General features: G+C 36.4%; 1 protein-coding gene across 1 annotated transcript; it reads right to left on the bottom strand.

The window, feature by feature from the left end:
* Positions 1-4,473: 4,473 nt before the first annotated feature.
* LOC144357579 (histamine N-methyltransferase-like) lies at positions 4,474-10,516 on the bottom strand. Its single transcript, XM_085495960.1, has 4 exons — positions 10,457-10,516; positions 5,726-5,918; positions 5,068-5,385; positions 4,474-4,881 (listed from the first exon to the last, which is right to left on the bottom strand). Exons 2-4 carry the CDS (start codon positions 5,910-5,912, stop codon positions 4,532-4,534), a joined length of 855 nt encoding a protein of 284 aa, XP_085352086.1. The 5' UTR covers positions 5,913-5,918; positions 10,457-10,516; the 3' UTR covers positions 4,474-4,531.
* Positions 10,517-12,765: the final 2,249 nt, after the last annotated feature.

Genomic DNA, 12,765 nt, shown 5'->3' with positions numbered 1-12,765 from the left:
GCCAAAAATGCATCCTACCCTTTATCAAGAATTTGTTTCAAGAGGGTTTGTTGTGCAAAGGAGATGGTGGTGCTGTTGGCCTAACAGACAATCCACATGCCCTACAACGTTGGGTGGTGGCAGGAAATTGTTGACGCTGGTATTCGCAGGACAATCCAAAATATTTACAAAGTGGATAGTAAATAATATGAGCTGTTCGTTAAAGAAAGGTTTGTGGATCAGAAAAAGTCAATAAAAGATCCAATCAAGAAAAATCAGCTCCAGTTGTTTTCCAAAAATCATAAACCCAAAACACAGAAATCTCAGGTTGCAACAATCAAGGAAGACTGTATACTGTTCTCAAGGTTAAATATTGCATGTCAATCTAGAGAAGGGAACCTTGAAGACTTTTTTGCACACGGAAATCAGCCATGACCCCCTTCTCTGTCCAAGTCAGGTGATATGAGATCAGGCAGCAAGGCAGATTTGCTGGAAAACTTGGAGTCATTAGCACAGCCAAAGAAACAAGTCCAAATGTGACTGCACTCCTTTTAGATGGTGCAGTAATAGTTCAAATGTTGTCCCCAGGCAACTCAGAAAAATTAACAGATTACATAAACAATGTATTCATCCCATATATTGAACATTACCTACAGAATGTTGACAGACTTGATATAGTGTGGGATTTTTATGACCACAGCAGTCTGAAGTCAGCGACCAGAGAGGGAAGGGGAAAGGAGTCAGGAGGAGAGTAGAACTTACATCAAAGGTGCCTAGTAACTGGCAAAGCTTCCTTCGTGTGGATGATAACAAAACAGAACTTTGCATCTGCTTGCAAAGGCGGTTACAAGCAAGGAGTTTGCAGACAAGGAAGTGTACAGCACATGTGGTGACCGAGTAGTATCTTCACCAAGCAGAAATGACAAAAGTAGGATTGTGCCATGGTTGCATGAAGAAGCGGACACACGCTTGTTACTACATCTCCTTGTAGTACATGTCGGCCATGAGAAGATTATGGTTAGAACATCTGATACGGATATTGTAGTCATCATTCTTTCCAATCAGTCCAGCATTCCAGTGTGGTTGTATTTCGGAGTTGGGAGGCATCACCGATATATTGCTGCACATGAAATTGCAACTGCTCTTGGCCCAAGAAAAGCCCCAGCTTTAGTAATATTCCATGCATTTACTGGATGTGATACAACGTCATTTTTTGCTGGTAAGGGAAAAAAAAGCTTGGGCCACATGGACTGTAAATCCTGACGTAACAAACGCATTCCTATTCTTGGCTGATGCACAACCAACTATTCCAGATGATATCTTCAATGTTCTCGAAAGATTTGTGGTACTTCTTTATGACAAAACATGTGGCCTTTCTGGGGTGAATGAAACATGACAACATCTTTTTGCCAGAAGGTCTTGGGCATTGGACAACACCCCCCCCCCCCCCCACACACACAGGCAGCCCTAAAGCAGCATATATTGATATCCACTTACCAAGGAGGGTTCATATAGGGCCAGGTACTTCAAAACAGCCCAGTGTACCAAGTCCTGCTGATTGGGGATGGCTCCAAAGTGGTACATGGAAGCCCAAGTGGACAACCATTGCTCAGGACCAAGATGTGTGCTATGAACTGATACACTGCAAATGTAAACAAACATGCAAGGGTATGTGCAAATGCAACAAGGCCAGTCTCCAGTGTACTGCTCTTTACCGATGTGAAGACAATTGCTACCAAGAATAGCCTATTGCCCGATGTTTTTTCAGCCTAGTTGTAATCGCCAGTGACACCATGAAATATACAATGGTTGCCCTGCTATGTGTCCCCTCTGTTGAGTAGTTTCCTACTGTTCAAAAACCTAAATGTCTTGGATTAAGTGCATTGGATACATTGATATTTGGGAGACCAATCATCTTAAGTGAATACTTTTCGCAGAACATGAGACCACTGTACATGTACATGTATATGCGTTTCTAGCAGTTAAATTAGCAGTCATTCTTAATGGAAAAATAAGAAACAGCATGTTATCAACCATAAAAGGTCCCTGAATGCAACCTTATGCTTGCACCACGACACCTCCTTCTGCCATATACATTAACAACATATATTTTATGTCAGAAATCATACTCACCTTATCAAATTAGCCGCAATTTTTAAAAGATTTAGCAGTCGGATGCTCTAGTAGTTCTAGCTAATAATTTGGTGAACCCCAATCTCCATAAACGTATAGTTTTGGGCACTTTAATTGGTGACATACTTATTCTATATCCTAATTATACGCATTAGCAGTATGTTTATATATAAATCACTTTAGCAGCCACCAGAGGGCGCTGTTCACGTGGGTCAGTATCCAAAAATGTTCAGTAGGGTCAACTTAATATGTGTACATGCTTTTAACCCAAAGTGCACGATTTTTAGCTTATAAGCCCTACTATAATGATAATAATTGATAATACACTAATACAAAAAACATACTGAGAACATACAAATCTTCTTTTGGAAAACTACTTATTTAAGCTAAAATATAAAGAACCGAAAAGTACTCTAACTAAATTCAGACTGAGCAATAACAGTTTAGAAATTGAAAGAGGAAGACACAATAGAATCAAAAGTAGCGACAGAATCGTGTAAATTGTGTAACAAAAATGATATTGAAGATGAACACCACTTCCTTATAATATGCCCAGTGTATTATAAAGAGAGGATCATTTTACACAAAGAAACTGAAAAGATTATCAGGAAAAAATGCAGGAAATTCCATTTCAAAATGTCCCGGGGGGGTATGCCCCCAAGAAAGCTCGCGCCTAAATATTACCCCAAGCATAATCCTGGCTACAGACATGCTTTTGCTTAGACCAGTCTCAATTCAACCATCAACATCACTTCAACTAGAACAATTTGCATTACAATTACATCATCCCCAGATAAACTATTTGTTGCCTCTATTCTACATGATCTAGCACATAGGGATCTATAACGAATCAATCCGGAAATAAATCGAAATTGGGCACACCATAGGCTCTTTTCCATCACCACCATTCAACAACTTTGTTTGCAATTCTCTTGGTGTTTGCACCCACAAAACGGAGGAATCAGGCTTCTCTTAGACATATTCCAACCAACATCAAACAATTTCAACAACCACATAAACAAAAAACAATACTCCCTGACAAATTAACGATACTATTACCATAGTGACACAATATGGGCCAAGCACTCTAATGGCTGAAACCGACATCAAACATACTATTTTGCCTATATACCATTCAAATAAATGACTGGCACCTCTTGGCTAGAAGTGGAAATGCTATTATTTTTGTGACCTGGTTCTTCCATTTGGCCTATGCTCAGCACCATTTTTTGTGCATAGTAGAAGCCAGAGAGTGGATCATCAAACAACGCACTAACAACATCTTGTCTACTACGTTTACGGCTGGTCCCATAACACATCCTCCTGCCAAGATACAATGTAAACCATGCTACAAACATGTCAACTACTAGGTGTACCAATAAACATTTATTTGCATCAAACTCGACACAATACGAAAGGTTATACTACCAAACGAGAAACTAGACCATCCTTATGTTTATGAATATATTGCTTTGCTGTACTCTAAAACGACTACTTGCCGTGCATGTATCACTTGACCAAAAGTATTATGGGGTTCACATCGTTTTTTTAATCGAAATTCGAATCAAGACCACAAGACTTGTAATTAGTTTTTACTCCACCATCGTATTTACCAGCCCCTACCTGATCCAACCATTCTTTCATAATTCTGGGCAATTGCCGTGTAGAGCATGCTTGCTCTACTCGGGTATTATGTGACCTGAGTCGAGCTTGAATCATTTCCCGCCTTGGTGTGCATTGCCATGACGGCCGCTTGTGGAGCAACTGTGTGAAACATCATGAGGTCGGTCTGTACTACAATGTTTTCCCTTATTAATCCAACCCCCTGTGTCTGTGTGATTCACTATTGAACATGGGAGTTTTCAGATTGTTTCTGAAATTGTCAACGGTTGATTTTTGATGATTTAGATAACTGGGTAGAAGTGGAATAAATAAATAAATAAATAAATAAATAAATAAATAAATAAATAAATAAATAAATAAATAAATAAATAAATAAATAAATAAATAAATAAATAAATAAATAAATAAATAAATAAATAAATAAATAAATAAATAAATAAATAAAACTAAGAGTAATACAACTTATTTGGAACAAACCGCGTAATCCCTTGGATTGAGATGTAAAATTTTACCTATGGCAGAGACTGATTCTGGACCCCCAACCACGCTACCAGAGACAGAAACCAGTCGAGGCTAGAAGAATGAGGTAAATCCATTCTGACCATGGTCGACCATGAAAACAAATACAGAACTGCCCCAGAATTAAAGATTCTATATATATTGGCAGATCAATAACAGGAGTACTATATTGTAAATGTTCAAAGAAACATACTACATAAAAACATGAATTAAACATAGTGTGGTTACCAAGGATTTATTGTGAAGCTATAGAAGCTACAAATTATAGATTACAAAATCAATCTTTGAAGATGACTAAATCTCTTTCATCAGTACTTAATAAAATCTTATCCCCTTCTTTCCGACAACACTCAACCAGATATTCTAATAATTTCTTTTTTATTTCAGGTTTACAGGTTTCTCGAAACTTGTAAACGAGTGTTATGAAATCAATTAGGTATGCACCAGCTTGAGATTCTTCGTCAAAAGAATCAACCATGTCCACCGTATATTCCCTCTTTTTAGTTTCATATCTGGCATTTGGAATTCGGCGTTTGATGACATCCTCTATGAAGTGAGTTCCAACGAAGTTATACTTTGTATCTGTGAAATGCTCTCCAACTTTCAGTGAAAACTTTTCCCATCCGCCTTGTAAGAAAAAGAATCACAATGAGTCTTAATGCGAAATATATATAATCATACAAGAAGTTATAGAAAGCGAACCATTTTCTGATTTTATCCAAACGCTAGAGAAATATGAGATATACTAAATGTAACCTGGTGTTGATGTAAATTGCTATCTAGTTACAGAGAAAAACACACACTGTTACATACCATCAATCATCTTGGAAAACAGCATTCCCCCTTTCACCAGACGGTTATACAAGTCTACTACAGTTGTTTCAACATCTTTGAAGTGATAAGCAGAATGCGACATAACAATGAAACCAAACGTTTGCGTTCCATTTACTTCTAAATACTCTTCAATTGTAGTAGTTTGGAAATCAAAAACTACATTCTTCCATTCATCTTCATTATCTTTCACCAGTTGTTTGAACTTATTCAGTTCCTCTACAGCAGGGTCAAGAGCTATGAACCTAATACTGGGGTACATGGTCAATAAGATGTCTATGATTGGCTTATCCACAGTACCTAAACAATTGAATACATATTCATATTAGATGACCACATTTTTACATTTGTTAATCTTTGGGATAGTTAATATATATCAGGTCAGAAATTATAATGCGAGGAAAAGCTCAACAAATCTGTATTAACATTACAAAATGTTCGCTAATGCGTGGTTATAATTTTCAATCAGATAATGACCAGTTAATTTGGCCAGTTTGTCAGGATATAAATCCAGAATAATGTAACTCTGTAAATGATTATCTTACGTATTTATAGGATAAAGCATGTCAATTCTTCACGTATATGATTTTGAGCTACCAAAGTTATGTTGATTTTAGCGATTTATATAAAACAAACTTACCACTTCCACACCCAACAGTTATCACATTCAGCTTATGTCTTGGATCTAAATTCAACTTCTGGACAACCTTCTTGGCATCACTAGCCCACTGCTCACCATCAACATTGAATCCACGTTTTTTCACTTCATCGTAGCAAGTATGGTAATATACAGGATAGTGGATAACAGTTTTTACAGCTTCTTTCATGGTTACCTTAATTTGTAGAAAAATCATTGTTGAGTCAAAATTGAAAAGTTAAACAAAAACGAAATAAGTTAGAGTTAATGTATTCTGTATCAATATACATCTGCAACGCCATAAGATACAGCGTGCCGCAATTTTGCGGTATTTTACAGGGTATTTTCATCCTAACATATAAAGAAATGCGAATTCTGAATGTGGAATGATCACGCGCGTAAGCGTCCTCTAATGATATAAACAAACACCAGGGTTTGACTGGACCCCACACAAAAAAGTTCGCTAATTCGGTTTTAAACTCTTGGGAATTCGGCATTCCCATGATGCATCCTTGGAAGGAAAAGATATACTAGTATAATAATAAGGTTATTACGAGGATATCTCAAAGTATGCACTTACATAGTACGCCGTCGCATCGACCTCCGCTGCGCGTCGGTCGACACTCTCGCTGTACTGTCATCGTGCATACTTTTAGGTATCTTCGTAATAACATCATATTATATAGTTCGCAACATACTGGTATTTTCCAACAATTGTGACTTGAGCTTTTAATGATATTAGTGACCCATGGCCAATACATCATGTGTCTAAACATAATCCGCGGAAGTAGAGCCACGTGATTACAGTGGTTGGTTGCTATACCGAAAACTATGTTTGAGAAGTTTTATAGTTTTGTTTGGAGTTGAAGATGGTGACACTTTATCCTATTCTAGCGACAATATACACTGACCAGTAATCTATTTGCCTGACAATCTACAATGATGATTAACACAATTTTGTTGTAGCATAGTGTGTGTACTATGAACGCATTTTCTTTTGATAAATTGCCGTTTGTATATTGCAGTATGTGTGAATTATACAGCCTTGGCTATCATTGCCGAATTTCCTCCAGTCTTCCAGTTTTTGCCTTGATGTGTTTTGCTGGAAAAACGCATGAGCGATAATATTCGTAATCAAAAACAAACACAATTGTGTTGAGTGAATTTGGATTTGTTTATAAATAAATTTATGAATGCTGACACTGTATCAGCTTTGGGAATTGCAAATCTATAATGATATTGTAATCGATTGCTTTGCGAATATCACTGATCGCGAAAGACGCTTCATCACCACGATGTATCGTATAAGTATGTGTTGATATTCATATGTGGCGCATATGCACATTATTCTTATTCTTATTTAGTCGAAATAAACGTTTATATAAAGTGAAATTATCGATAAGCTAAAATTAGTTCATTGATACCAAAGATTTTCAGTTTTAGTGCATAAGAATTACGTTGAACTCTTGTATATACGTCGTATATATAACATTTGAATATTTAAAGTACCTGTGCAATGCCCACCCTCACGTTTCCCATTTAGATCTGTGCCTCACTGAAATGGGCAGTTATTAATTTTTTTGCTGAAAATGATTTGGGATATTTCTCGTGTTGTAGCCACGCCCACCTATCCTGAAACGGTCGACTGTGACTCTCGTCGAAAGTGCGCCACCAAATGCCAAAATGTGAGAGGAAGTCATACCCCTGAGCCGTAATAACACTGGTCATTCAGTATACTTTTAAACAATGTACATTTTTCAGTCGGCGTTTTTTTTCTTTCTTTTTTTGTCTATTTTCTTTCTTTTTTGAGAGAGAGAGTTTTTAGATGTTGTGTTGTGGGCAGTTGCAGTGAAACGTATAGTCATAGTGTAAGTATTCACACGTTTCTAATCGATCCGAAGGTGCGACATCAGTGGACGAAAGCCACTTAACCTCAGATTCCTTTTTTGGAAAAACTGCGATCCTGATTATCGTTTTATAGAGACCATTTAGTCCCTGTTAAGTAAAAGGTAGCAATAATTTTGACAATGACACGAAAACGAAGCGTCGGACAAACAGGCAATTACACAGCCCTTACACACTGCTAATTGTTTTCATTTTCGAAGGCTGAAAGTTTCTGAATTGTTTGGTGGTTTGTGTTGAATGTTGAATTCACACCTCTGTTTTTTTTTACCTCCATGCTTGCAGTTGTAACTGTGATTTGTCGTTTTTTTTAATTATTTTATAGTGATCACTATGGTCTAATGTTTAGAATGTCAAAATATGTTCTCTTTTATTTTAATTTTGAAAGTTTTACTCAGACGATCGATGAAATAAAACAGTGTAGTGACGTGCCTAGTAACCTGCTAAATAACGAGATAATTCCGACGTCAAATTCTATTTTGTCCAGCGACAGTGTACAAACGTGCACCGCTGACGATCACGGTGACCAGCTACACCAGAACGAACATATTTCGCATCTAACTCAACCCCATGCAACAAAAATTGATACTATGTGTTCATTATGGTTCATTCCTCCTGGACGAACAAGTACATAAGTGAAAATTTAGTCAAAGACGAGAAAACTGCAGTAGAAATTTGCCTTATTTACACGTATCGGCAATGCAAGCTGCCATGCGACTTCCCCTTCTGACGTTACAAGGGGAATTTCTGTATGCAAATAAGAAGCTAATGAGGAGCCTCGTTTTAAAATACACAAAAATAAAGTTGCCGTAGATTGAGTTTAAAACACATTTTTTCACATTAAATAATTCATGCTTAGAAACATAAAAAATAATAATATTTATGTATCAATGGATAATTTTAGGGCGTGAAAATAGCAGCCATTTCACAGGCACTTTAATTGGTGCAACTGTTAATTGGTCGAATTGCTTTATATGGTTATATTGGTGGACTTATTTGTTCTTGGGAACTTGAACTTTTGAACAATTTAGACCATTTTCTGGACAATTTAGCTGTTACACACCATTAATACATAAAAAGACTAGAAGACGATGATGCTGTGAAATAGTGACGTCAACTAACGACAACCTGGGAGAGAAGATTTATCACCTCCTAGGCTGTATAATAGCTTAAAAAACAGAAGGTATTCTCGATTTTGGCGTATCTGCACAACTGAATAGGTGTTGCAAGCGTTATATTGGCCGTTATGGTAGTAGTATATATTGGTGGACTAATTGGTTCTTGGAAGCTGACTACATCGGGCCAATAAGCAGTATGTGTGTAGCATTAGTTTGAACTTGTTTCACATCAAGCTGGCATTGATGATTGACAATGCAATATACTGAATTACTGATCAGGAGTTGATTCTGGGGTGAATACCCCGAGGAAAGACATACCATATTAGCATTTGAAAGAGATCACAATGTGCTCTAGAAAAGGCATACTACCAGTTTCTAAATTATTCAAGAAACATTATAAGATGAAATCAAGACGACATAAAAGAGGAGACCCCAACCCAACGATTTGTTACCAATAGGCTGTACGGTCGAACCCACTAACTAATTGTCACCAAAATGAATGTATAATTAACATTTGAATGTTATATGTCAGTATAGTAATAATTCCCGTGCGTTGAGAGTACTGTAGATATATTAAAACATATTACAAAATGAACTTAACTAAACAGATTTAAAGGTTGTTATGATAGCGACTTCTCGTTCAGACATTCGGTTCACACATCGTTAGACTATTGTTTAGAATCAACAACTTGCATGTTTAGCGTAGACATTAAAAAACCTATATTACAGAAATTTGATAAATAGATTGTTTACTTTTTGTATTTAGTAGTGGCAACTTTGCAGGGCTTTAAACGTGAGACACATCCCTGGTAATCACGTGATCGTGCCAACGACTGCAGCGATTGGCTGATCGCATGTTTACTCCGCCACGCCTTAGTGTTTTGTCTTTTAATATAGAGGGTTTGTAACCTTTGTAAGGGAGGAGAACGAGGGAACGGTGCAGCGAGGGGTTGTGTTCACAGAAAGGTTCTGCATAAGAAAATCTAAGAATTAAAATTTCTAAAAAATCTGAGAATGTCGTATAATACTTTGCTGATGTTTGCTGAGTAGTAGGTGCTTGTTTGCACAAGTTTTTTTTATTTAAAGATATGTCAAAAATATTTATATAGCAACAAGACAATATCATTGATTGATGTGTAATGCCCCCTGCATCGCCCCCTGCATCGCCCCCATAATTAAACACACTGTGAATTCATAAGATGTGTATTATATGTTTCTGTTCTAGACGCAATGATAATTTAATAATCACCTGGCAGGGTGTACAGTTACACGTCATCCGTTAATACAGTATAAAATCTATGTATTCTATATTCGGTAATTGCTATTCATACTGATATCACGTTTCAGGTCAGTGTTGTGTCAATGAACTTTATAAAACTCTACGCTATCTATTAGACTAGCCAGGGTCAAAGTACAAATAAACGACACAATGTGAACACAAATTATTAAATGAGATTATAACCTAGTCAGTCACCTGATTTACAAAAAATCGGCAACGTACCTCGAGAGACTTGTTGGAAATATGCAATGATGATTTTTGTATCATGGGAACAAAACATTCAATACAGAACGGATACATAGTCAGATATCATCCAACCGTGTCGAGTATTACCACAATTTGTTATCCACTCCAAGTATACAATCACTCAATATAAAAGAGAGATTATCACGTACATATGAATATGCTTCATGAAAAAATACTTGATTCACTTACTCACGATTTTTTCAACAACTCTGGGCACGGTAGGTTTAGGCTGACAACAAATCCTCGTACTGACGAGTCGTCTGAGACTGTTTGACCCTTGTATGCAACAGGGTTATTTCATCGAGACAATAATTTGAATAGTCAATAGACCTTGTTTCCATAGCATATATTATACTTACCCGGCCATAAGCCCAGAGGCCTCAGCATGTAAACTCGTTGTAAATACGGGGTACGAGGACCAGCCCCAAAAAGATGATTTCTTTTGTTTAACATAACCATATTACCACGCTCGACAAATTATACTAATTACAACTTTCGTTCATTGAGCTAGGCTAGATGGAATGATGTTTTTTGTACTTAAAACAACGTCTTCTTATCTAACAGGTCAAGTCTGTCATTAACCAATCAAATTGCTACGTAATTTCCGATTATCGACGTAGTATTTTTTTAATGCAATGGGAAGTGAAATACAACCCGATGTTAAAACACGATCTGATAGCACTGATTTCGACCAAAAAAATGCGATTTATTTTCCTAAATCTGATACTTTGCATTTTTTGGAAAGTTAAACTGAGTGCGAGGAAGTATTTAACTCCTTTCACAGTTGCCAATAGGTCCGTTGAAGCAACCCGTTTACATATCATTCTATCACGATAGTCTCAATGGACACTGATTATAACGGTAAATTGAAGGGAAAAAACGATGTCCAATGACCAGGTTTCATGACATTACGTTCACATGTTGGGGGTTATAAAAGCTACCACTAAAAGAGACGTGGATTAGTTCAGTATTGCAACATGGGGTTCATCGTGAGTAATAATTGAACAGAAAGATCGCGAAGCGCATCGTGTTTTCGCTATGCACTCTGAAATTAACGCGGGGTTTCTCGTAAAAGCATGAACCAAGTGTTTGTTGTTAGGACCACCACATACTCAAAAATAAGAAGTGCTGTACCAATCACGATTTTTCCAATGAAACACTTATTACATGTAAATACATGTCAAACACCCTGGGCATATAACCAGGATGTAGTCAACTCGTTCAATGTCTAAAATGTATGGCCAATATACTGGTAGACTGATAACTATCTCTTTAATAGTTTAATGAGGTCACAAAAGCATCATACCATGTCCAACTTATGTACAAGCGAATATTAAACTCGCATATTTTATGCTGTTTTTTGCTTCATGCTGTGAAAAACATGTACATAACTACCAAATAAGGAATAAATCAGTCTGTTAGAAAATGTATAAACAGTTTTTCACAAAATGAGAGTTTTTTTATATTGAAGAAAATTATTTTAGTCATTTGAAGAAGATATTAGGATTTACTGAATAATGCATGTAACTCAATGACAGGAATACATTCTCTATTTCTTTGTACATCTCCAGAATAAACAAGCTATATGCAGTACACATATACATATACCAAGTAACATCCTTACACTATCCCTTACAATTTTTATGTACGTACAAATACAATTTAGGAAAATACCGAAGAATAAACATTTCCAGTTACATATTTTTTTTTGGGGGGGGGGGGGAATCAAATGCACATTATAACGACCTATCACACCGGGTTATGCTCAATAACTTATGGATTGATCTCTGTACATGCGTGTGTTCACGTGTGAGTGCATGCACGTGTGTGTGCGTTCGAACTTATATCTTGCACAAGTTACATTTTATTTTTATTTAATTTATTTTATGTCAAACAAATTTATATAGCACCAAGAACACATCATTGACTTATGTGTAACGCCCCAATATTTAAAAACACTGTGAATTCACAAGATGTGTATTATATGTTTTTGTTCTAGATGCAAAGATAATTTAATAATCACCTGACAGGGTGTACAGTTACACGTCATCCGTTAATACAGTATCAAATATATGTATTCTATATTCGGTGATTGCTGCCCATACTGATGTAACATTTCTGGTCAGTGTTGTGTCAATGAACTTTATTTGCACCAATGAAAATTATGGCTTCTATACCTAATCAGAAAATGTGTGCAAATTAATTATAATTACATAAGAAAAACAGTAACAACATTTAACAACTAAAGCATATTACAATCTACATAAGGGTCAGTTCAGTGAGACGAAATATGGACATCTAGAAACCAATAAAAATAAAAATAACACTATACCATTAAGCCATGTTCCACAAGCTGCGAGATTACGCGTGACCAGTTGAGTCATGTAATACAAATCAAGCTTTCAGTTCAATATGGTGATAAGAATATTGCCCTGTGTGCTGTGAACCTCATCACGAAACAATATCTGTGATACCTGTAGCTATAATGTGAGTTACAG

Source organism: Saccoglossus kowalevskii, chromosome 22, assembly GCF_978046115.1.
Source record: "Saccoglossus kowalevskii chromosome 22, keSacKowa6.1, whole genome shotgun sequence".
In the NCBI taxonomy this organism is placed as follows: Eukaryota; Metazoa; Hemichordata; class Enteropneusta; family Harrimaniidae; genus Saccoglossus; species Saccoglossus kowalevskii.
Note: the sequence above shows the minus strand (reverse complement) of the source record. Positions and strands in the feature narration are given on the sequence as shown.